We start from the raw sequence: 27,291 nt of genomic DNA on the forward strand, positions 1-27,291 counted from the left end.
GTTTTTTCATTTTTTTCACAGATACAGTTGTCAGACTTTCTGCTGCACAGAAGCTTTAGCACATTTTCAGTGTGGCTTTGGTTTAAAATTCTTGACAAATAGTGAATTCAGGGTTAGGTGACTCCTGTTTCTTACAGATCTGTCAGGAGCTGATTCTTATCTAGGGTTGACTTGAACATGGATTTAGAATACTATGATAGATGATTAAAATTGCTTAAAATTGTTTGAAACGAAAACTTAAATGCTGAGGCCGCCTGTTGCCTCCCAGCTGTCTTCAGAGCTGTTTATCTGTGCCTGTGTAGCCAGTGGGAGTGTGCACATACCTGTATATGTGTATGGATTAGAGATGGCTGCTGAACTAAAAAGAGGATTGTTTAGGAGATGAGGAACAAGGCCAGTCTTGGTGGAACGGTCCTTGCCATCACCCTCACTGCGTCTGTGGAGGCCAGGCTCTGCTCTCTCAGGTGTTGGAAACTGTATCCAAAGTGTGCTGCTTCTTGCTTCCTCATCTTTGAACTCTCATCCTTGATGGCCGTGTCCTTATCAGCCTGCACTCCAAAAGGAAAGGTAGGAGACTTATCCACCTCTCCTATTGGTCATCTAATATTTTGGAATGAAGACTAATTCTGATTTCATCACTTATCTCTCTCCTGCTTGTCACACCACCTTTGTTACCATCTTTGAGGTTTTTTTTGTGTGTTTTCATACATGCTTTGTGCAAATATGTCACTATTCTCTGTTTGAATCTGTGGAATAGTGTGTTATTCATATTCCCGTGCTTAGCTGTGTTACAAAATACTTTGGTCTTGTTACCAGTTATCCTACTGGTGGCTTTCCTGTGCTACCAAACACTGGCTCTTGCCCCTCTGTCTGACTGACACTGTGGCAGGACAGGAGCACGGGCAGGTTCTGTTTCTGCCACCAGCAATGCTTGGCTTGGCTGTATTCCCCTTGTGTGGCTCCAGGGATCCAGCCGAATCTGTGACACAATGAACCCTGCGTGGGTGAGTGCCAGCTTGAGACCTGTTGGGAGAGCCCATGAGCTATAATCACTCAGGCAAGAGGAGCATCATTGCAGACATTGATTTAATGCATGGAGAGAATCGAAAGGGCAGAAACAGCAATCAGGTGGGAAGTGCTGCTCTTCCTTTACACGGCTGAAAGAGTGCACGCAGAAAATATTCTGAAGAATAGTCTGATGGATCTGAATTCTGTAGTTACATTGTTCCCTCCACTGCTAATTTTCTGTCTATGGTTCTTAAGGGCACATTAATTTATTATATAACTGGATTTTCACATGTTAGTTACAGAAGATGTTCTTACCAAACATGGTGACATTTATTTTTTCTTGTAGAAAGTCTTCAATTTATTCGTGTAGGGAATAATACACCTTTTGGGTGGTGCTGTCAGGAAAAGAGAACTGTTTTAAGCTGCTCTTGGTATGTGAAAGTAATCCATGGGCTTTACACTTGATGCAAAGATTTTTAAGCTGTTGGCAGAGATTCTATGTTTTTAAAAGTTTTTATGTTTGCTGGATTTCGTGTACTTTCATTTTCCCTTTGAAGTGTGTGGGAGAGAGCAGAAGGGGAAATACTTCATTATGTCCATGAATTATTCAGGTACAGTTCTACCAGCTAACATTACTTTAAATAGCTCAAGGTCTTTCTTTTTCCTTGAGTATGTCTCAGTTTTCATTCTTATGCTGATTGTATGCCATGTTCCTTTGTTGAATACAATTTTGATGAAGTACTATCCTTCGGCAATCTTTAGAAATCATTTCAGTCTTGAAATAAGTATTTAATTCTGTTCTTCTCCAGCATCAGATATTCAGTGACCCTCAGTTGATACAGGTGAATTGTCACACGTGTGACTTTAAAAAGAAATAAAATTATTCTCCCTGGAGTGTGTTTTCTATGTACTCTTGTGAAGGCATTGATCTCAAATAGCCTCCCACATATATTTCTACAGTGAAGGAAAAAAAGGAATATATAATATTAAATATTAATATACTGTTATACTCTGAGAGGGATTTTACAAACCACATTTAGTACATCACTTCCATGGGGAGGCATGAACATTAAGTCCTTACATTTTGGAAATGTTCTTCCCTCTCCCACCAAAGATATATAAAAATCTGTATTTAGAAAATAGTTAAGAACAATAACACAGGGGAGGACAATTAGAAAGATGTCTAGAGGCCAACGTGAGAGGAAAGGAGAGCAAAACATATAGTTTAAAATACTATTCTTGTAGTTCTATAAATATATTTGAAAATCCAGTGATTGCTGCATAATCATGCAAATGAGACTCTTGCTATTATTTTTGAGGGTGGGGGGGGAGAGTGTTAAAAAATTATTCTCCTGAGGTTTAGGGCTTACCTGATACAGTGTAAAGAGGTAGTGGGGCAGAATTACAGACAGTTGAGGAAAAACGTATCTCTGTGTGTGTGTGTACAAGACTCAGGTTTCCAGGAGGGATGCCCATGACCAAATCTCAACTGCTCAATTTAAGTTGCAGCAGCAGTGAGAATTTTGCAAGGCAAGCATCAAAGGAAGTGCAGTGACGAAAGTGTCACACAGTGCAGAGTTTGACCAAAAGATCCATTAAAGATCAAATTGTAATCAGTGTGTTCATGACAGTAAAGGTTGTAGCCTTATATTTATAACCAGAGTTAACTTGTGTATATTTTCTTCAATCATGGATGCGCTTGAGAGAAAGGTTTTTGAACTGAGTAATTACAAACATGCCAATGCTTCAGTCTTGTAGCTTAAGGTGCTTACTGGACCTCAAGTTCTTAAAGCCTTTGAACAATCTCTGAGTCAAGATTATGTTGCAGTTACACAATACAGCAATGAAATGGAAATCTTAATCTGTGTAAAAGAATCTGGAAATGCACTGGAAAATGCATGGCCCCAGATTCAACTCCTGTGTGGTAATGAAAAACACTGGTCAGAAAAAAAATCATCCATTTGCTCAGCAAAAGAAAATTTATCAGGACTGAATCTCTCTCAAGATTACCACTATAGCCCTTGAAAAATATACAAAAGTTGTTTGAATATCATGTTGACCAGGGACTGCATGTTAATTAGAATGAAATTGCAAAATAACAGATACAGCATTCCAAAAATGCTGGTAATGACAGAGAATCTGTGTCTGGAGCATTTGGGACCTTGCTGTTACTTGATTATTTCAATTTTTTAGAAGAGCAAGAAGTCCAGAATAAAGATGTGTGAAAACACAAATAAATGAATCTTTTGATTGGTGCCACTGATTACTGGCTGGTTCAAATAGGGAGATTTGTTACCTAAATCCAATTATTAAACTTGATTTTATCTGTTAGTTGTAAGTACTCAGTTCTGCATTGGTTTAACCTACTTGGTTTATATGTATTGTGCAATTAATACAGTTTTGCTTGGTCCGTGTCCATACTTAGTCCATGAATTACATTGCTTAGCACAATAATATACATTAGTGTATTTGCATATTCATATGTGTGTTTTATTGCCATTTTTAAAAAGCAGTGTAGTCAATTTTTAGAGGCCTACACTGTAATTCCATAAGCAGTAATTTGACTATTTATATGTCTAAGTTATTTAGAATAATAATTAGAAAAAAAACCCATAGTAAAGAAACCTTCATATAGAGATGTTATTTGCTTTTTATTATTTAAAGCCCAGTGGTAGACTTGAGACCAGTTATCATGGGCATTTTATATATATTTACTGCTAAAACTGTTGTTATTTATTCCAGCTTTCAAATTCATTTTTAGTGTTGTCCTCTTTACTGAACAGGTATAAAAATAATTCAGTGCTTTGCTATTCTGGAAAGGGACTAAAATTTTGTATTGCGCACTGGGTTTTCTTTTTCATTTCTGTTCTTAGGAAGGGAAACTGGGGAGAGAGAAAGGAGATGGAGAGGGTGCTATGGTGTACAAAGTTGTGACTAGGCCCAGACTGAGTACCATTGAATTCAATGAGTCCTGTGTAAGATACCCAGTTGGTTGAAAATAGCAGTTTGTACTTCTTGTTGGTTGCTGAAAGAATTTTAAAAATGAAATTTGTTAATAAGAGGTTACCAATGCCTTGAAGTATTATTAGATTACCATCCTGTTCTGCTTACAGCGATTATTGGTTATCAAACACATCCTGAGTCGCTATACAAATTGCTGCTGTTTAGTCTGAGTTTGTAACATTTAAATTATTACTGCTGAATTTTTGTGTGAATAGAGACTTCTTTAAATAACAGTGGTAGTTCACCAAGTCAGAGGTGGAAAGTATGGCTGGCACACTGAATTTATTAGTTTTTAAACTGGTTGCAGGCTGTGTTGACCAGGAAAATCTGAGACGTGTGGGCAAGTGATTAAGTGTGTTCAAATGCTCTTCTCAGAGGTTATGATCTACTTCCAGATTGACTAGAAGAAAAAAACACTGTCATGTTTATTTTGAGTCTACTGTAAAGTCAATATGGTAGTAGAAGTCAAGCACACCCTGGAACAAGGAAGTATGTCTTAAGGCTTCTGAAGGGCTGTTACAGGGTCAGTAAAGAGGTTTTTGCTGCCAGGTTGTGCCGTAGCTCGATGGTTTGCCTCCTAAAATAAATAAAAGGTATGCTGCCCTAAATAGACAAAAAATGGTTCCTTGAGACCTTGATGGAAGAATTAATCTCTTTATGTAGCAAAGTCTTGAAACTTTTCATTTGGGGCTTGATCTCTCTCATTTTATTTTTTTTTAATTGGATTATTCTTCAAAGACCTCCATGATGAGGGGAGAAATGGGCAAATGGTCAAGAGATAATAAACTGTAAGAGAAACGACAATTTTTTCTAATTGTCATAGAAACAAAGGAGTAATGAATCCTGGTGAGGAGGCAGAGGGATGGAGGATGTTCGTGCACACTCACAGTTGTGTCGCTGAGCTGTGCTGTGACATTAGGCAGGTCATTCTGAGAGCTCAGCTCTCTTATTTTCTAGTTACAGTAATTTCACGATTATAAGGCGCACCATTTTGACTAAAATTTTGCTCCCACCCCAGAAATGAGGCTTACACTCAGGAGCGGCTAATATGTGAAAAATTTTCTGAAATTTCCAACCCCAGAAGTACAACCGAGGTGCTGAGCCGAGCACCTGCCAGTTAAACGCAGGATTGCGCGATTCTTACAAATTGGTTACTCTATTGTGTGGCGGGTGGAAGCGGGCTCCATGCCGGCAGCGTGGCGGGGGGAGGTGGGGGGCTCCATGCTGCCATCCCCGCTGCTCGGGGGGGAGGTGGGGACTCCCTCCTGCTGGCCCCGCAGCCCGGGGGGGAGGCGGGGGGCTCCCGCCCCTGCCTGCCACTGCAGGAGCAGGCAGGCTCTGTCCCTGCCTGCCACTGCGGGGCAGTGCCGGGCTGGGGTGAGTGAGCCCGGCAGTAATGGCGACCGGCCCCAAGCGGCCCCACTGAGCGGCAGTGCCAGGCTGGACCACCTGGCCCCGTCGGCAGCCCCAAGCGGGCCGAGCCCACACGGCCTGAGCTGAGCCAGTAAACCCCGCAATCCCACAATTCTGTTACTATTTGGCAACTTTGTTGCATGCGGGTCCTCGCTGCAAACAACAGAGTGGCTTATAATCAGGTGCGGCTTATATATGGACAAAGAACGAAATGTTGCTGACACTCAGAGGTGCGGCTTATAGTCAGTGCGGCTTGTAATCGTGAAATTACTGTACAGTAATTTCACAAGTATAAGCCGCATCTGATTAGAAGCCGCACTTCCGGGTGGGGTCAACTTTTTGGTCTTTGTCCATATATAAGGTGCACCGGTTTATAAACTGCACTTTCATTTGCAACAAGGATCCGTGCGCAACAAAGTAACCAATTTGTAACAATCGCACGGTGGCGGGGTTTACTGGCAGGTGCTCAATTTGCAAACATTTTTCATGGATCGGGGTAGCCTTTAAACACAACCTAAAAATTAAAAAAAAAATACAGAGAAAAATCACTCAATTTTATTAAACCTACTGGTCCAGGGGGGTGAGGGCAGTGGGACCGGGCGGGCAGGGGACTTCCTGCCCTGGGCTGTCATAGGTGGTGGGGGCCACAGGCGGGAAAGTTTCCTGGTGAGCGGCGGAGCCCCCCTGAGCGCCACGCCAGTCCACCCTGGTGCAGGAGTGGCCCTGGCATAGGGCAAGCCCTGCTGCTCGCTGGCTGGGCCGGTGCCTGTCCCCAGGCACTGTGTGGCAGTGGGCGGAAGTGCGGAACCGAGCCCCGCCGGTGTCAGGGGCTGCAAACCTGGCAGAGCCGCCTGGAGGGGCCATGCGGGTTGAGGTGCTGCAACCCGGCCGCTGCCCCGGGCACTGTGTGGCAGCGGGTGGGAGCGCAGAGCCCGGGCCCGCCGGTGTCGGGGGCTGCAAGCCTGGTGGAGCCTCCCAGAGGGGCCCTGGGGGTGGTGATGCAGCAACCTGGCTGCTGCCGTGGGCACTGCGTGGCAGCGGGCGGGAGCACAGAGCCCAGGCCTGCTGGTGTCCGCGACCACGCCGTATGCGTGGGGTGTGCCTGCAGTGCTGGACAGCCCCGAGCATGGGCTGGGCGGGAACGCGGCAGGTGGTGCAAGGGATGGTGGGGTCGGCGGGGCTGCGTGGCTGTCAGGGCTCTTGCGGCTTGCAGTTCCGAGTTGGCAAATTTCTGAACTTCGTCCATATATATTGGCCACTCCAGAGTATAAGCTGCACTTCCAGGTTGGGACCAAAATTTTAGTCAAAAGGGTGTGGCTTATGCTCACGAAATTACTGTACATGTTTTCAAAAATATTACAGTAATTTCATGACTATAAGGTGCACCTTAAAGCCTAAAATTTTGATCGAAACCAGGAAGTGTGTCTTATAATCTGGTGCGCCTTATATATGGACAAAGTTTGGAAATTTGCCAACCTGGAAGTGTGAGGCCCGAGCCGAGCCGTGCCAGCCGTGTGAGCTGCGGGAGTGCCAGGGCCTGTGGTACGGGGAGGGTGCCTTGGGCTGCATTTAAAGATTACGCCAATCTGTGAAAAATGTTTGCAAATTGAACTCCTGCCAGTAAACCCCGCAATCACATGATTCCATTACTAATTTGTTACTTTGCTGCTCACGGATCCTCCCTGCAAAAAAATAGTGCGCCTTATAGTCTTGTGCGCCTTAGATATGGACAAAATTCAGAAATTTTCACACACCTGCAAGTGTGCCTTATAATCCGGTACGCCTTATAGTTGTGAAATTACTCTAATTACTTAGAACAACCCTAGGAACCTAACTAATGATGTCTCCTTAGGTGGGCTTTTATGCGTTTGTGAGTTCATTGTTGGTTTGTGCCCATGGAAGAACTCTGCCCACAGCTGGGCCACAAGAGCAGAGAATTGGCTGGACTGCCATCACTGATGTCCTTGGAGGTGGAGCAACCCTGTCAAGGCCTAGTTCTTGCCATGATGAACAATAGCTGCTCTGGTTTGTTTGGTCCCAGTCCTGTGAGTTATTCGTTTATAAAGAGCAAGTGAACTCCGAGTACCTCTGGAGGAGGTACTTACGAAAGAATAAACTGGGGGGAGGGACTTTTCTTTGTCACTTTAGCTTGCCTGCTGTTGTTGTTGGTGGAGTTGAAGAGGCTGTAGGAAAGGGAAGGCAAGGGGATCGCAGATGCTTTGGGAGGGCAGCTGGGAGCCCTCAGCTCAGGTGGACGGTAAGAGGTGTTGCTGTGTAGAGCAGGATGTACATCAGCCTTGCAGAGCAGAGAGGATAGATGGAGCATGGTTTACCTCCATTCAGAGCATTACTCAGGTAGAGAAGATCTTGGAAAGCAGTAATAAACAGGAGGAGAGTTGAATACAAACATTTTTCTTTTGGTTCCTGTTACACGGTTCTTCAGCTCTTCAGTTTAGAAAATTGTGGTTCTGTTTGTGTTTGTTACTTCCAGATCAAATTGAGTTTGTTTCTTGATGAAGGCTGTGAGTCACTGTGTTTTTGCAGGCTATCTCCCAGGATTTCAGACAGCAGATAAGTTACTGCACAAGATGTAGGAGATGCTCAGTTAGCATGAATTCACTGCTCCTGCTAGTATAACTTATCAAAGGATGCTCAGTATTAATATCAATGTGGATTCAGTTGGTCAGCTGTACAATAGACAATAATTTTAAGGTAAAGAACAAACTTATGTATCCCAACCTTTTTACCTTTTTTCTCTACTGGCATGAAAAACTTGTAACTGTTGCTTGAAATTGCAGGGATTGTTCTTCTGGATGTTGTCACCAATTTTTTTGTTACCTTGAAAAACGAATATATAAAGTATGTTATACATTCTCTGAGTTTAATATACCATTTGATTAAGCTTGAGTGCATAATAGCATCTGAATTTAAAAAGGGAGTAAAAAATACAGTAACAGTATTAGCAATGGGTTCTGTATCTCATAAGAAGTTTCTTGTACTGATGGTAAGTCAGGGAAAGAATGCAAGAAGAAGACCTTGTGTTGCCTGTGTGTTGTTTGTGAAAGAATATAAAACAGAATTTGAAGAAATAATTATTCCAAAGGGTTGAATAGGTGCAAGTGGTGAGTAGGTATAAGAGGTGACGTCTACTGTGGTGGGAAAATACTTTAAAGAATTAGAAGGAACCTAAAAGAATACAGTTGGAACTGAAGTCGAAGGGCTTTTTATTAGTTTTAAGTTTACTACTGTCATATTTCTCTACTTTCTATACTGCAGATTGCTATGCAGAGCTCTCCCAGACAGTTCAATGCTTTGGGATGATAACCTGGCCTCTTTCACTCTGATTTGTTATGTCACATTAGTATTGGGAGCATGTGCAGTGTGTAGGGTGATAACATCTATCCTATGCAGTATCTAATGACTTATTTGCCTGTGGGTGGACTGAAGAATTGAGGCCTACAATATTGTTTGTTGATCAGCAAACAAAGTGCTAGCTGGAGAATGCATTGTATTAGCTTTGATTAGGCGTTGGTGACTGTGGAGAAAGTCAATGTATTACCAGGACAAAAGAAATTACCATAGAATAAAATACACATAGGAAGAAGATGGAATATTACTATCCCTGTCTGAAAAACTTGCATTATCTGTTTGTGGTTAAGACTTGGCAAACAACATTAATCACCAAATGGTAATGGGGACCTAAGCAGCTACACTTAAAAGTCAGATTTCTTCTCTGTCTCTATAAGCCTTTGCTACCCACATAAATACTTGAAAATTCACGAATTGGTAATTCATGCCTGAATTCCCTGTTTATGCTAAATTTGTGTCTCTTTATCCTTTGAATGAATAGAACAATAAATCTCTCTTCAAAGTATATTGGTAAGGAGAGGCAATGCTTAGAATTCCAAAATTTAATAAAAACCATACACTTATACTTCTGTGTTGTGCTAAAAATAATATTTTTGGTCTTAATAAAAAGTTATGATTAAACTTGCAAAGACAAAAAACCATCACTGAACAATAAAAGAAGGTTAGGTGTATGGTATTACTTGTACATCTGGGGACTTTTGTTAAATATTTGAGATCCTCTAAGAAGAGAATGGTGTCAAACACATTTCAGCTTGGACAGTTGTTTCATTCTGTTTCTCACTGGTCTAATGTAAGCTGAAAAAATTACTGTAGCTCGTATTTAAACATGTTTTCCAGATGTCATTGGAAACTATTTTGTGCAGAGCAGTTTGGCTAAAACATCTGTCTAAATGCTTCTAATGCTTCTTTTATTTTTTTCTTTTTTTTTTTTTTTTAAACCTGTATTAGGATGTTTTGAATAACTTGGGTTCGTGTGAGTTGGATGAAGATGATCTAATGCTTGACTTGGAGTTCCTGGAAGAGCAACATCACCATCGTTCTGGTAAGTCAGATAAATGCTTTCTGTCTTCAGTGAGGTATTATTATTCTAGAAATATAAAGCAAATTTTTTCGGTACAATTACTTGGAAATAAAAAGAAGTAATTTTCTTGGAAGGAGGAGAGAGGTATTCATTTTTTAGAGTTATTTCTAAATGTATTTGTAATTAATCAGAAAAATGCTGTTTACACAGCACCTGGACTTCATATGGTCAGTTATGAAATGGAAGTGATTTTTACAGCTACAGAATTTCAGTACCAAGGGCAGACCCATCTGTTTTTCTAAGTACTTAAAATGACTGCTGCCTACCCCAGGCACTTAACAAAAGAGCATTGGTGGAATAATTGTGATCATATTTTGTATGTGCCAGAATAATATTCTTCAAATAAAGAAGGTTTGGTTTGAAACATGAGTGTAACTTGATGGTTTCTGTCATGGTTGGTTAAAGCCTTGCTGCACTGCCTTGATTAATAGCAATAAACTATTGCTATATACCTTGTTTAGTATCATTTTATAATAGGATTATGCAAGGTAAATTGTGGGACCTGTGATGAGAAATGCTGCGTTTCCTTTGGCTAGGATGTGGGACTGGAGGGCCTCATCTGTGAGTAAAGTCTTACTAACTCCGCAGGGTTTGGGGAGTCTTCAGACTCTCATGTGGGACTTGTGCTTGATCCCAGGTAGAGTTCTGAGTTTGTACTCTGCTGTGAAGCTCTATTCTGCACGTGCTGTGTGTTTAAGCACCAGTAATTCTCACCTTCCCTTTTACCTGTTTTTCCCTGATCCCAGTTTCTCTGTTCACCCATGTAGGTGCCCATAGTACACATTTAGTACACATTCTTTGCAGACAGTGGGGTTTTTGAGACGTACTGGCTTGTTGGACCATCTTCAGTTCTGGTCCCTTCTTAGATGCAAATTTAGCAATGGTTATAGATAAACTGGTTGAATTGTCCTCCTGTTTGAAATTTTCTATTTATGATTATTCTGTGAACATATCTGAATTATCTCTATGATAATTCTGTTCAACCATTGTACCGTGCTTTTTAAACCTGTTTGCATATCTACTTATAGGATGAAACATCTGTGTTCTTTGGTGGAGAGTATGGAGGGTTGCAGCAGTAGTACATGCATGATCATAGTTTTCTAAATTATTGGAAGCTGAGATGCAATAAATGGACTACACAGAAAAGACCCTTTCTAACTCATTCTTAATAGTACTGTTAACTGTTTACAGGAAGTTGGATGGGTGAAGAAGTGTGCTTTCAAAAAGCTTCAAAAACAAACATTGCATTTTATAAGAAATAATATGAGGTCCAGTCTTATGTATTCCCTGGACTGGTTGGAAACATATTAACTGGCAGAACTGTTTTCCATAAGTAAACTTCCCTAATGTGTTAACCTTGGCCTGAACTTTATTTTCCTTTTTTTTTTTTCACAAAGCATTGAGTTAACAGTGTAAGAAAAGTTATGTCCAGTATATGATTACAAAGATTTTGTAGCAGCTTCTAGAACAGCTAAAATAATAATGTCTGAACAACATACTTGATAGAGAAGTAATTAAGATGGAGGTGTGATATGACACATAATCTTCCTGCTCTAGGCTCATTACCCAGAGCAAATGGATGCTTTTAAAATAGGATCTACATTGTCCTCTGAAGAATGGTGATCATTTCTGTTCTCAGCAATAATGTAGAGACACACACTGCACATTGTTTTTAAACACAGATGTGTTTATTTTAGTAATACTTGCTCTTTGGTTTTATTTGCTTGGTGGTGAATCTAGCTGCAAAAAATTTAGGATTTCCCTAGCTGTCATTGTTTTTTTAAGTCATTCACTTGGAAGAAGGATAGAGCCACAGTATGGAGTTGACTCAATTTCACCTAATAAAGCTGATGTCTTTATATTACAGTAGGATCTGGCACAAAATGGTTAATGTGGTTGTAAGTCATCATCTTAATTTGTGTTAAGATACTGAAGTACTGTGCTTGTTTTTAGTGATTTAGCATTTGAATACTACTGAAGTGCATAAAAACCATGAACTAGATACTGACATCTAACCACTTAACAAATCCTTTTTCTGATTCTTCTGTTAAGTTGTGGCCAACTTCCAGGATTTAAGACTTTTCAGGAACAATTATTTTCAGTAATTCCAAGTCAATCTGTTCTCTGTTTTCACTTCTGGGCTTGCTTGGTTTTTTTTCCAAGAGGCATTTTTATTAATACCTAAATATAATTCTTCTAAATTTCTTCAGTTAAATTATATTATCATATATTTTTGATACAATTTTTTCTACAGGCACCAGAATACAAAACTGATCGAATGATCATGTTGAAGAAATAATGTAATGCATAGCTGTACACTTTTATAAACTCATCAGGTTAAAACTGGTCGTATTTCTGACCATGCACATATAACCTCTTTCAGATAATTGGAGGCAATGTGTGTTTTTTAAAAGATTTTTAATTTGCCCGCTTCAAAAACAAGGAGACAACAGATTGCATGTGGAGGATGAGCCAGTACTGTCACTGTAGAATATATTATTCTAATGGAATTTGAATTAAACCAAAGGACTATTTAATTCTTCAGCTATGTAACTGACCTGAAAAGTAGGTGATTTTCTGTAATTTTTGCCAGTTGAAGGTTTGTTGAACTCTTTGTAAAGGCTTCTTTAAAATGATGGGCTTGAGAGTTTGCCTATGACTGGCTTCAGTAAAATTCAGTCAAGACAACTGCAGACCTACAGATTTGTGAGCCTCCTTTAGCTAGAGGTTAGACAGATGTGCTGTCTCTTCGATAGAAAATTTGGTTATGTCAGATTTACATATTGAAGTCAACTGAGAGTTAATGCATGTGTTCTTAGTCTGCTATCAAAATAAAGGTGTTCATGAGTATCAAAATACTGCACTAAATGCTGCTTTTCAAATGGAAACGTTAAAATTATGTTTTTCTGGAAGTCAAAGGTATTAGCAGTATTGTGACTATTTGTAGTACAGTAAAAATCCTGTTAATGTTCTACGCCCTGATTACAGCAATTATTTAGTTAAGGCCATCAGTCCTAGAGCCATATTGCCATTCACTTGTGTACCATTTGGCTCTTGATAAATAATTCTGTGGGGAATTACTATGGGGAGAAAATGTTCCAAGAGAAGCTTTTTAAAAAGTAGATTGAAATATGAGAAGGTTTAATTGTAAAATTACTCGGTTCTTTCCTCCATTGTTACACGGGGACAACTAAAGATTAGCTAGGAATAACTATTCTTTAAATTCTTTAAAATTTCTAATGACAAATTACATGAACATGAGGGCTAACATCACCTTTCTAACTTGACTGTCAAAAATTATGCCTCTGTGAGGAGGCTGTATACATTAAGCTATGATATTTATGGATAACAATTCTGAAGGGTACTTCCCCAGTTAATAAACACTGTTGATGAGCTGATTTATGGCAAATTGAAAAATTCTGTTAAATGCCATTAGGAACTCCAGTTTTTTAGAGATGTGTTAGTTAAGACACGATTTACAGTAGTTTCGCTTTTAGCTCCTGTAGTTTTAAAGAACAGTATTTATTAGTGTGAGGATATGTTTCCAACTTTGTACTGAAGCTTACAACATAATACTCATCTAACAAAATAATTGTATTGTATTGATCTACCATTATTTTAGAGACCATTTATGAATAGAAAATAATATTATATTGGAAAGATTTCTGGGAAAATTCTCTATTAAGTTTTCAAGAGGAGCTACAAGCCAATTGGTAGGAAAGGCAACGTTCCAGAAAGTGGTATACTGTGTTAATTAAAATATAGAGATAGAAAGGAGAAAGAGACAAAGATCTGTTACTTCTTTCATTGTTTGTAGTGTTATTTATTTCTTTATTTATTACTCCAACTTGTGCTTTACTTGTGTGCTTGTTCTGTCCTCTCATCTTTTCCCTAATGAGCTGGTTGCCCTCCAGAAAAGAGGTTTCTGCAAAAAGATGCTATAAATCCTTTTGAGTACTAGTGAATTAAAAAATATCCCAAACTTTTTCTCTAACCATAAAACAGAAGGTAAGGAGACACCTGCAAGCCTCAGGCAGATGCTTCTACTTTGGACATAGATGGCTGTGCTTTGCTGGTCTTAGTACAGCTTTAGAAGTCTGGAATTCCCTCATTTCTGACTTTCTCTCTGTGAGTTTAATTTACTACTTTTGGTTCTGTTTTAAAGGCTGTATTTTCGAGACAAAGAATGTAAGACACAGACATTTTATTATCCCACCTAACACAATTGCTTTGAAATTTAATAAAGTAATATTTATATAGTACTTGGTGAGTGCAGAGAGCTACTGCATACAAATTCAAAATATTAATCAGTGTGATTTGCTGAGAGTTTTGCATTCTGTTCTTAAGCTGGAATGCTTAAAATGAAGCATAATATGACATCCATGATGAGTCTTGAGGGTGCCTTTTTATTAATCTGAGTAAATTAGACTTTAAAATATGCTGTAGCTTTGATTTCCGGTTGTAAAATAATGAAGTCAGTGGATTCTATAACGGGAAATCACTGCAGTTTTATAGAAAGTGACAGCATTAATTTAACTTCATTCATTTTCCTTTTCCCTCGTGAAACATGATGTATTTGATTCCAAGTATTGATTAGTCAAATGTATGAGGAAGACCTTTATATTCAGTGATACAAGCAGTGGGGAATTTATTCAAGTAATGCACATTAATGTCCGTGACCTGTGTACTGGTGTTGTGCCATAGCCTATTGAAAACCAAATGGTTTTATGTGGTTAGTGTGGTCATTAAATCAGGACTGCAGTATATAGTAGCTTTTTCTCAAAAGCACAGCTATGCAAGAGCTTTGGTAATCCCTTTAGAATTTGCTATGGGTGGCATAAAACAGGTGCCCTGCATCCTCCTACAGAGGAGTGTGTGTAGCTGGGATTTGGAGGGAGTGATCTGGCTCAAAGGTGGGGGAAGCTCCTGGTGCTGAATGTTAAGCACATGTTCCTGTCTCTTCCCCATCAGGCTCCACACTACGCAGTGACTGTTCATGGGTGTGATATTGATTAGCTGTGTACCCACACTGGCCTGTGCATCCATCATGTTGCTGCTGGAATGCTTGCTGAATAGTTTTGAATAATGTAGCTTGCTAAAGTTTTTAGGAGAGATTTGTCTTCGGCCGGTGCTTCAGCTGTTTAGGATTAAATGCCTCAGCCTCAGCTGAAAAGCTGTGACCCAGTGTATACGTGAAACATAGTTACTTCATCCAGCATATTTCAGAAATGAAATTATTTATCCTATTTATTGGGGGAAAAAAAGTGGACATACGAAATTTTATATCAATATGAAACTTTATAATCCATCAAAATATTATTTAGCTCTTAAAAAAAGAACACTTTCAAAGGTGGAAAATTTTGATCAAACCTAAGTTAAAACCATGTCTGTTAGAAGCATTTTGAGTGTGTTCTTAACTCTGTAATACATGTTTTGGTTCTTGCTCAAGGTTTATGAATGAAATGACAGATTACAGCATGGGTTTTGCAGACTGAGGGGAAGGCAGAAAGGGTTTTGAGATGGACACACAAAAATACTTATGTAAACGTCAAATTAGAGTCATTCATTGTATCAGAATATGGTCTTTTAGAACCATCACTACATTAGATAATAGTAACTTCACCAACAAAACACAATGTACTTGTTTTTTCAGGAAGCAAAAGTCAGGCATTTTTATTTCTTTTAAATCCAGCTAGATCAATTGCCAGCAGTACTCAACCAAACTAAATTGTTGGTGTAATGACCCAGTAATATTAATTAGGTAGTTGCTGGGGTATTTTGAATGTGATGAACAAACTGTGTGAAAATTCTGTGATGAGTTTGGAGTTCCTCCTGTGTTTTATTAATTCAATGTATTAATTATTTTTATTAATTTTTTAGTAGGTGATAGGAATGCTGAGCTGTGATGAAACTCCTTTGGTCTTTTGGTGGTTTTTTTTTTGACCAGTTTGTCAGTGCAAGGAAAGCAAATTTTTCAAAGGTTTAAATTTACTTTTAAATAGATAATAGGAAAAAAAGACCCTAACTATGCATTTTTCTCAAACAGTTGCCTAGAACTAGAGTTAAAATACTTAAGTAATTTGAATGTATTGCTGTACTCATGAATGTGTTGTTGGCAGCAGACTGTTTCTGTCTTTACAATGACCTATTTTGATTTTTAATTGGAAGTGGACACACAGCTTCTTGATCACTTCTGAAACCCTTGTCATTGCCAAATGCCATCTTTCAGAGTTGTATGTGTTACAGATCAGGCTAAACTAGAGCAGCATTTCTTTAGATTTCTGTTTGGAATGTGTGATAGCAGCTTGGTTTATACTTAAAGGTTTTGAACAGAATGAAAACCTGTGACAGTAAAGTAATAGAGAACTCTGTGTCTCTGCCAAACAGCAGGTTTAAAGATTATTTAACTAACTAGCATCTTGCCCTGTCACTACAAATTTTGGGTGATAAGGTAATAAAAAAGCAAGCAGTACTAATAATGAACAAAACCAAAAGTGATGTGTTAATTATACCACTATACAGATATCCTAACACCAATTAAAAGGAAAAGTTCATGTTAGTTTTCAGTTTTGCAAGAGAAAAGGTCTTGCTGAATAAATGCCTGCAATTCCTCCATCAAATTTCTTGTGGTGAAGGGAGAGCATCACAAACCACAACTGTGGCCAGCCTGATTTCACACATATATCTGAATTCCAGCATGGATTTGAAGTATGGAGTGGAAAGTCGCATGCCACAATATCCATATATATGGTTTCCATATATATGTGTGTATGTGTGTGTGTGTGTATATATGTATCTATATCTAGAAAAAGTTATATCAGAGGGATTTTTTTATATTTTTGGAATGACCTGTTCTACTAAGCTGCGCATTTTACCCTGAAGCACAGTAATGGAATAACTAAAGTCTCCATGCAATGAAGAAAAAATTGGCATCTTCTACACTATTCTAACTGTGATCTACACTTTCTGAACAAGCATTGGGCATGGAGGAAAGGGATTTTTGCAGTGTTTGCAAGTGAAAGTTTGTGTGGCAGTATCAAATAAACAGAGCATATTTGTGTTAGTCACAAATAACCATTGCACCTTGTGGCTGGGCCCGCCTTAGGACTCTGGAAGAGTAAACTGCTGAGAAGGGTAATAAAAAGAAATAGACAAGTTAGTATTAAATTGGAATGGAACTAGTTAGAAATCATAGGTTAATATAAAGTTAGTCTTCCAGTGTCCTGGAAAACCCTGGTCCATATTCTGGAAAAGAAATACTGGATTGAGAGTCCTGTTTCTGTTCCCTTATTTATGTAAATGAATGGTGCAATCTTATTTCAGTTTTAATTGAGAAAAACAAAATGCAACCAACTTTATCCTAAATATCTTTTAGTATATTTTATTTTACAAGTTGAGTTGTAACCAAACCTAGTTGATGAGCATGTAAGAGTAGCTTCTAGCTACACTTTCCTCAGAATATGCTTAAAACATGTCTGGGATATAGATAATGTGCCTGTGCTGTGTGTTCTCAGTGGAATGAGGAAAATACTTGGTTTCCTGAGCAAACTAGTATTTTCAGCTCTTTGTTTTGGTGTGAAGAGTGGTGAAGGACTGATATATTGAAATGATTATGTGTACAGTAAATTCACGAATACAAGCCGCACTGAGTATAAGCCGCATCTCTGGGTGTTGGCAAATATTTTGGTTTTTGTCCATAGATAAGCCGCACCCGAATATAAGCTGCTCTGTCGTTCGCAGCGAGGACCCACGTGCAATTAGTAACAGAACCGCAGGAGGGCAGGGTTTACTGGCTGAGCTAAGGCTGTGCAGGCTCGGCCCGCTAGGGGCCGCTGACGGGGCCAGGTGGCCCAGCCCGGTGCTGCCGCTTGGGGCCGGCCGCTGCTGCCACTGGGCTCGGTCACCCCGGGTCGGCGCTGCCCCGCGGTGGCAGGCAGGGACAAAGCTTCCCCCGCTCCTACGGCAGCGGCGGCGGGCGGGGACGGAGCTTTCCCGCGCCCGTGGCGCCGGCGGTGGGCGCGGACAAAGCACCCCGCGTCCTTCCCGGGCCGCGGCAATGGCTACGTGGGGCTCCCGTCGGCTCCCGAGCCGCGGCAATGGCGGCGCCCCCCCCGTCGGCTCCCCGGGCCGCGGCAATGACGGCGCAGGGCTCCCGTCGGCTCCCGGAGCCGCGGCAACGGCGGCGCCCCCCCCGTCGGCTCCCTGGGCCGCGGCAACGGCGGCGCCCCCCCCGTCTCCTCCCCGGGCCGTGGCAACGGCGCGGCTTCCCCCCCGTCCTCCCCAAACCGTGGCAATGGCGGCGCGCCCCCCCCCCCCCCTCCTCCCCTGGGCTGCGGCAGAGGAGGGAAGAAGAGAGCTCTCCCGCCTCTCTCCCCGCCCCCCGTGCTGCCTGCAGGGAGCCAGGGCAACACGGTAACACTGTAACAATTGCGAAATGCCGGCTTTTACTGGCAGACGCTCGGCTCGGCGCCCTGACTGGCACATCTGGGGTTGTAAATGTCAGAAAATTATTCACATATTAGCCGCCCCCGACTATTAGCCGCACTTCCGGGTTTCCACCAAACTTTTTGTCAAATTGCTGCGGCTTGTATTCGTGAAATTACTGTATGTTAGATTCATATCTGACTGGTACAAATTTTATTAGTGATATTTACTTGTAAATCCTACATAGTTAAGTGGAGCAGTATCAGAGAGCATCACATTATAATTTAGAGACCAAGAGATTTTTTCATTAATGGACAAAAAGTGCAAAAGACCACAGATATGAACCTCAGGTTCATTAGAGAATACTTCTGAGTGAGATGCATTTGTATGGTTATCTTAGAACAATTAGATTCAGAGTCTGTATCTCAATTTCCTGCTCTTTTTTAATTATAGTGTGACATTTAGTTACAAATCCTTAATTCATATTGGTATGCTCAACTATCATTTACTGAAAGAACCAGGACAGTAATTAAATTAGGCGGATTGCCTTTCTTCATTCCTTTGATTTTATACATACATTGAGATGAAACATCATCTTTAATAATATCTGCAGGCAGAAAATAAATGCAATAATAAACATTATGACAAATCAAAGCATAGTGTCCTATTTAAAGCAATTCTGCACTTTTGGATGGCAAAGTTAAAGTTGGATGCCAAATGCTGCTTTTCTCTCGTGCTTTGTAAATTTACAAAGATCTGTACTGGGTGTCTTGCTAAAATGAAAATGTGATGAGAATTTTAGAGGCGTAAGGCCTGTCTTCTCACTTTTGTGCGAGATTTAGGGAGTAAGAGAAACAATTATGAGCTTATAATTATTTTACATAACATCCATAACTTGGTTTATATAAAAAACAATTATTCCTTCCATAAAACTTCAGCGTTGATCCTACTTCAAGGTCAGACTGAAACTGTATGTGAGTTAGTGATGGCTTTTGACCTTTTGAAATATTTATCTCTGGGATCATTGTATCTTGACTCTTAGGGAAAGAAGGAAATAGTAGTCTGATAGTTAAAACTTGAGTGTAGGTCTCCTGAGTTGAGCTGGACTCTCTGATGCCAATTTCCAGCGTTACCATGGACTTGTCACTTCATTTACTTGTAGTACAAAGTGGTACTCCAGTAGTCATGGGAGTTTGGCATTAAAGTCTGAGAGATACTCATGGTACCGATGGCATGGAGCTGCAGTAATAACTGGAGTTATTTCAGTCTTTAGAGGCCAATTATGTTCTGGTTTGTGCCTCTTCATGTGTCATTCCAGGAAGTGGAGGAGACACTGCCTTGCTGTTGCTGGTGTATCCACTACTGTTACTGCTTCTGTGATTTTTTTATTTCCTTCTGCAGAAAAAATGCCAAAGCAAACCACAAGTTTCTTTATATAACAGGAGGGAAAAATATTGCAAAAGCCTATCATACTAATCAACTAAACCCTGGGCTCAGATAGAAATTACTTTTTAAATCTTTCCAAAATCCATCTTTACTCAAAGATTGGGTCAAATCTACTGTAGTGTTTGAAAATATTAGGTAACTTTTATTTTTGTATATGTCTTTATCTGAATCTCTTGTGAAGTGAGAGCCTGTTGTCTGTTCTTCCATCCCTGTGAGTGTTCTAACAAATCCTTCATATTGTTTGGATTTTGTTGAATTTTATATATGTTTTAACCTCCAACTTTGCTTGAGGGGGAAGAAATTCAGAAATAAATGCTCTGCAGGTAGTAAACCCTGAGATTTATTGCAGCTTAGGTTTAACTTTTGGAAGGGGATCAATAGGCAACAAATGCTTTGGCGGTTGGTTGGGGGCACAAGGTCTTCCTGAAACCTGAGAATGTTTTGTCCTCTCAGGGGCTCCTAGAAGAAGGCTGTGCTTCTGGTTTGTATAGCCTAGCTAGTTTTCTGCAGTAAGGAGGACACTGTACACCTTCCTTTGCCAAGGGAACAATTTGAGATAAACTCTGAAGGGTAACCTTGAAGGAAGTTTCTGGTTCTTCCTTCTGTACTTAGGCTTATGTTAGAAAAATTCCATCTGACTCAGTGAATAAAGCCCAGCAATCTCCTTACCACATTCCAATTCTCAAAATTCTCCCATGCAACCCTTACTGTACAGCTTTCCAATGGAAGTTTGTCGAAGCTTTACAATAAAAGTTTGTCAAAGCAAAGTTTGCCTGCCACTGCTCCAGTAGTTTAATCAAAGGACAGAGCATTACAGTAATTTCACAATTATAAGCCGCACTGAGTATAAGCCACACTTCCGGGTGCCAGCAACTTTTCATTCTTTGTCCATATATAAGCCACACCTGATCATAAACTGCACATTACAATACAGAGTGTGATAAAAGGTGTCTATTCTATCACCATATGTTGAGGGTGGGGGCAGTGATCCTTATCTTAACGGCAGATATTCTGCTAACGGACCATCCACTGAAACGAGGCGGGGCATTGTTCTTTATCTTTTCACAACCCATCCTTCCTCCAGAGAGTCATTTTCTGTTAATGGCCAATTGAGTCCCACTGTGTGACTGATAAAATTACTTCATCCCATTGGGAGATGCTCCAACCAGGGGAAAGAGCCCAACATTTCTTACCAAGATAAAAACAGAGGTTTTGGGACACTAAGGGAGCCCATTTCTCCACTGGACTCCAGAGGAAAACCGGATTTCTCCACATTACCACTGGACCTCCGGAGGGAAACTGCACCTTCTACAGGAGCACTGCTCCAACTGAACCACATCTGTCACTGCAAGGGGACTGCAGCCACCATTTAATGAGACTGCTACCAACACCCTGCCTGACAGGGTGACAGGTTGTACTCTGACTTTGTCAGGGTTTGGGGTTTGTTTCTTTGTAGTACTGTATTTCTATTTTACAGTAATTTCACGACCATAAGGCGCACCGGATTATAAGGCGCACTTTTTTTTTTGCAGCGAGGAGCCGCACGGCGCACAACAAAATAATGAATTAGTAACAGAATTGCGCCATCGTGGGTTTACTGGCATGTGCTCAATTTGCAAGCATTTTTCACAGATTGGCGTAGCCTTTAAATGCAGTCCCAGGCGCCCTCCCCGTGCTGTGAGCCTCGGCACTCCTGCTTGCCTGCAACACCGGCTGGTGAGGCGGGGCTTGGGGCTGTCGCGACTCGCGGCGATCCGGGATGGCTCGGGGCTGCCCGTGGTCTGGGTTGGCTCAGGGTGGCCACGACTCGCGGCTTTTGTGGCTGCCCGCTCCTACCTTCCCCGCGCGGCTCGCGCCGGGCCAGCGGCGGCTCTTCCCTCTCTCCCTGCGTGGCTCATACGGGGCTGGCACGGTGCCACTCTCTACCCATGCAGCACGTACGGGGCCGGGGCGGCGCCACTCTCTACCCGTAAGGCATGCACTGGGCCAGCGTGGTGCCACTGTCTCCATGAGCAGCATGTACGGGGCCGGGGCGGCGCTGCTCTCTCCCTGCGTGGCTTGTATGGGGCCAGGGCGGCGGTGCTCCGCTCTCTCCCTGCGCGGCTCGTACGGGACCAGCGCCACCTCCCTCTCTCCCTGTGCCACATCCGGAACTGGCACTGTCTCCCTCCCTCCCCGCGCGGCTCCTGCCAGCCGTGCTGCCCACTCCTGCCCCCCCGCCCCCACGACTAGGTGCTCCCAGGGCACTGCCCCCCATTGCAGCTCACACTTCCGGGGTGGCAAATGTCGCAACTTTGTGCACTGTATAAGGCGCACCGGACTATAAGGCACACTCCCGGGTTTGGGGAAAATTTTAGTCAAAAGGGTGTGCCTTATAGTCATGAAATTATCGTAATTTCCCTGGAAAAGAACTGTTATTCCTAATTCCCATATTTTTGCCTGAAAGCCCCTTGATTTCAAAATTATAATAATTTGGAGGGAGGGGGTTTGCATTCTCCATTTCAAAGAGAAGCTCCTGCCTTTCTCGGCAGGCACCTGTCCTCCGAATTAAAACAGCAACTTTTTGTTCTTTGTCCGTATATAAGCCGCACCTGATCATAAGCCGCACTCCGGGTTTAGACCAAAATTTTAGTCAAAATGATGAGGCTTATAATTGTGAAATTACTGTACTTGTGCCTCTGGAGGGTGACATCAGTGTTACGGGGTTTGGGGCATGGGTTTCTTTTTCCCCATGTTTTTGTAATGTTGTGATGTCTTCAGGAAACAGAGTCTGTTTCCAGTTAAGATTTAAAGGAAAGTGTAGTTGCAGTGGGAGGTATTCCAAATGCACGTTAAAGAACAAGAAACAAGTGTTCTGTTGCAGGATGGGTAACGCGTATTTACATAGATCTGCAAATGGCAAGTCATGCACAAATTTTCAAATGTTACTGCACACTGCAGTGTTACTGAATCTATGGGTAACCCTGTAACTTTTTTTTTTTTTTTTACAAAGAACTAAACATTTATGAACCACTAAAAAGTGGCTGTGAAAAGTTGATTACTGGAGACACTGGCCACATGCAGCATCTCTCAGCCCACAGTGCTCTGTGTGTGTGCTTAAAGTAGCCTCTGTATAAATGTCTGTACATATGGACCAGCATGTACACAAATGTGAAACATACCTGACAGACCTAAGGCATTCCTCTGCGCTTTTCAGTGTTTAAAATGCTTTAATTCCTTACATCCAGCTTTTGATAGTGATGCTTGTTTGTAACAATAACTGCTTAATCTGGAATGGTGAAAAATGAAACAGGAAATTGATGGTAAATAAGTGCAGTGCCTTTTGTTTGCAGGATGGATAATGTGCTCATTTTCTCTTTGCTTTTTAAATATTTCTAGCCTGGCAAACAGAGTTCACATATGTTTTAGGAAAAAAGGATTACAGCAATGTCTTTGTAAAGGCTAAGGAAACCAGAGCGGCTCTAGGGCCTGAAAAACTGTTATGAAAAAAAAATGTTGGTGGTAAACTTCTTTTTATTATAATATATTGATTTTACTGGCTTTCAAAAGCCCAGACTTCATGATTAACCTGTTGAAGATCTTCCTGACTTCACCAATTTTTTCTCACAGTCATTTTTCTTCATTAAAAAAGCAATTTACTGTAAAAATATATTTATTTGGAGGTTGAAAAGCAGGAAGTAGGTAAAATGAAAGCACAACTGTGTTGTAATATTATTTTTGTACTTTTTCTCAAAGCTGTTAATTTCACAGAAAAGAGTTTTGAGAAGTCTCTGTGTTTCTAAAACATTTTCTTCTTTAATAAAACATGAAATAACTCTATTTCTAAGGCTCAATTTCATTGTTTTCTTCCCTACTTAATCTTTACGTAATTTGTTTGACTCATTTGGAGATTTTTGTAGGATTGGAGTACAGGAAAAAATATTCATTATTCTCCTTAATATAACATTACTGACATGATGTACTTGTAGAACGCCATAAATACATTACTTAACCATCTTATTGTCAGCATGTGCTGGATTAAATGCAAATAGCTCCTGGTTCTGAACATATTCAATCAAATCCCTCAGTTTGCAATTACAGACTTGTATTCATGGATGGGCTATGCAGAGCTGTGTGGAGTTACAGGGAGAAACTGTTGGCTGTGTCATTCAGCATCTGGAAGGGGTGGGTTTGGCTGTAGGATGAGGTTGACCAGGCAAAAGCCATCACCTTGTACTGAATTTTTGTGGAAAACCACACTGTGATCCTTTGACACTGAGTTAACACAGGTAGTAAGGGGTAGGGGTAGGCACAAATGGGAAGAGAAATGAATAGAAGTAAGAAGGAAAACTAATATGGGAAAATCTCACCTTCTGCTTCTGGGAAAAATAACATGCTTTGGAATGAAGTTTCTCTAAACTTTGTTCAGAATGAGGTATGACAAGCAACTTAAAGGAATTTTTCAAACTCTCCCAGAAGTATTATTCTGTCCCTCTCTTCTGAAAAGAAATCAAGAGATTGAAAGAAACCCAGGTGGTTTGTGTTTTTCAGGCTGCAGGAGCCATGAGCAGGGGCTCTCTGGGACACATGTGTTCCTCCTGCACGTGCTGCTTGCCCTCATCCCCCCGGCAGATGCAGAGGAAGGAGTGATGGAGACCTGTGTTAGCTGGTACATCTAGTTTCACAACAGCCTGTTCCGTTATCTGCAAGAAAAACTGAGGATCTTTTCCCTTGGAATATAGGAATAATGAGCTGTTGAATCAGCTCAGTGGTATGTGCTAGATGGGTTGCAAAGGATGTGCAGCAAGGTCACAGGAGGTGACAGGAAAGACTACGCTTGCACTGGGAGAATTTATATTTGCCATATTTTCAAGCTGTAGGTAAAGAAAGATGCTTCCGGTTGTGTCATTTTCTTCTTAACTAGAAGAGAGGTTGTTTTGCTTCCCCTTCCACAGACACATTCAATACATCTTTTCCTCTCTTACCTGCCAAACTTTTTGTACTTCCCTGAAATATGCAGGAGGCTATGTTACCTTAGATAGCACTTGGATTTATTACAATTACAGCTTTATAAAATCAGTTACCACTTCTGCAAATTCAGCTCGTTTTGGAGTTGTCATGCCAAAAAACTCCCATTACTTTTTCATCATTAGTCCTTCTCTTGACCTAATTCTGTTTGCATTCTGTTAAAGAAATGTGGTTTTTTCTCCTGTACATTCTTGTCCAAATCTCATATTGGGGAGCGGAATGCCGGCAGCCTCTATATTTTGTATATTAGTTCTTGACTTCAATTAAGTTTGTTCATGTAACACTAATATTTGAAAGTGTGGGTCAAAGATGCTAAGTTTTGCTTGCTTTCAGACTTAGAAGTCCAGACAGCTCAGATTTTTTGGCAGACTTTTTATCTATAATAATGAAGAATTCTGTCTCCCAATAGACATCCCAGTAGATGTAGAATAGAATTACTATGATTACTTAATAATCATAGTTGTATTTATAAATTACAGTTTAGGCATTCTGGAGTCATCAGAAGTCCTTGGAGATTAGAAAACTTTCTAATTACATGTAGGAATAAATTTTCCCTATACTTACTGCTGCAAAAACATATTTGAAATTCTGGTAATTCATCAGGGTTTAGGTCATCACATTTAGTGTTCTGTTCAACTTCCTATCTATATGAAGGATGATTCAGCATGTTCTACATTTACCACTTTTCCCTTTGATCCATCTTTTCAGAGTTCATTATAAATTCAAATTTATTCTATGTCTTCACTCATTTGTGTAAATGCATGTTCTCTGTTTTTGGGGAAAAACATTACTAGTATCAATGATTTCTAGAAAAACCACATTTTTCCTTTGGGAAATGGGAATTTTTTGGTGCTTCAAGAATTTGCTATGCGGACATCATAGTGGAGAATTAAGAGTACATTTAGCCTAAGACACATAGCTAGCTGCACTGAAGTCAGGGGGATTGTAAACTTCAGATTGAAGCTCATTCATAAGTGACCTTGGTCTTTGGAGCCTGGACTGGTACATCCAGTGCCTCCCATGAGACTGATTTTTTTATAGCTACTCAGTTTCTCTCATTTGCCTTAAACACAAATATGCTGTGGCTAAAAGTATATGTGAGTACAGTATTGCTAACATATGGTAAAATAAACTGTATAGGTAATTTGTAGTTACAGCTAATGTATGGTCTGGTTTATTAGCAACAGCAGCATACTTTAGAGGAACAGAAGGTCATATTGTGGATAATGATTATCTTCCTGAAAAATAAATTTGGGGATGCCATGTCTATTTAATTTCAAGTGTTTTCAGGAACGAATATGAAAGAAAGAGAATTGAAGACAGCACAACATTTTTATTTATATTGCAAGGAAAATTAGAATTGGTAGCAAAGCACAGTGGGCTTATTTAAATTAAAATGTTAATATCTTTTCGAGAAAAAAAGTCTCCAGAAAGTACTCCCTCCCTAGTGAGTCTTAGTCCATACAAACTCTGCTATTTTCCAAAACAATGAGGACATAATTTTTGACTATTTCTTAATCATCCAAGCAGTGTAGAAGTAGGTAGTAAGAAGGCTTTATTGCTAAAGAAAATTTTTATTAAACAGATTTATTTATTTTATAAGACTTGGTACACTTGATAGTCTGATCAGACCTTGGAAGCAATTATGAGGAGGAGAAAGAAAACCCACAGCAAAAATAACTTGTTCAAGGTTAATTTAGATGAGGTTAATTTAAAATCTCAGCATGCCTTTTAACCCACTATAGCCCTGTTTAGAAGTGATATGAGATTGGTTCTTTAATATAAAGTAGAAAGAGATAGGAAGCCAGTTATGTCCTTCGCTATCTCTGATCTTAAAATAATTTTTTGTCTCTTGCATAAATATGATGCCTTGATATTTTCCATGTATCAGAAATAATTATTGGGAGTTTATGCTACTGTTACAAGTGATTTCCACTGTCAGCCTAACAAGTTGAATGGCCTGGGTCTAGCTTTGTCTTTCCTGGCAGTCTTGATCACATATATACATTCCTGAAAAAATGAAGGAATAAAAAAATAACCGATCTGAATAGGGGATTCTTAATGAGGATATTTGATTTTCTGCCCTAACCAAAGACCATAGTCTCACAGTTTCATTTCTGATTTTTGTACCTTGAGCATGTGTATTCCAGTAGACTTTCCCAGCAGGTGACTAAATTTGCTTTCTTCTCTTCCACACAAGATTTTTTGAGCACAGGATTTTTATAATCTTTTCTGTCTTTGAGATGATCTAATACTAACATCTAGAATACTCCCACTGAGAAAAATCAGTCTAAAGACTTGGAGGTTACCTTGTAAGAGTTGGTGTGCTGTAGAATCAAATCATAATTTTGGGAAAAGCAGTTTTGTCTCAACAAGCAAAGGCTAAATCTACTGTGTTTTAATGGCATCTTAGCTCCTACCTAAGTATGTAGTCTGAGCCATTAGGTGATTTAAAGTCTACTCCTTACCCTGCTGTTCAGGTACCAAGTAATCAAATAATTTATGGAGGTATTGTGCACTGATTAAAATGGTTTTATGGA

The 27,291-nt window shown here is 40.3% G+C and overlaps 1 protein-coding gene across 3 annotated transcripts in view; it reads left to right on the forward strand.

Annotated features, from left to right (window-relative positions):
• Positions 1 to 27,291, forward strand: part of CCSER1 (coiled-coil serine rich protein 1) — a 633,466-nt gene that overhangs the window by 115,693 nt on the left and 490,482 nt on the right. For all 3 annotated transcript variants that reach the window (XM_033060782.1, XM_033060784.2, XM_033060785.2), the window contains exon 4: positions 9,742 to 9,835. In XM_033060782.1, coding sequence (XP_032916673.1) covers positions 9,742 to 9,835 — 94 coding nt within the window. The remainder of the gene's footprint in view (positions 1 to 9,741; positions 9,836 to 27,291) is intronic.

This window comes from Catharus ustulatus, chromosome 5 (assembly GCF_009819885.2).
Source record: "Catharus ustulatus isolate bCatUst1 chromosome 5, bCatUst1.pri.v2, whole genome shotgun sequence".
NCBI lineage: Eukaryota > Metazoa > Chordata > Aves > Passeriformes > Turdidae > Catharus > Catharus ustulatus.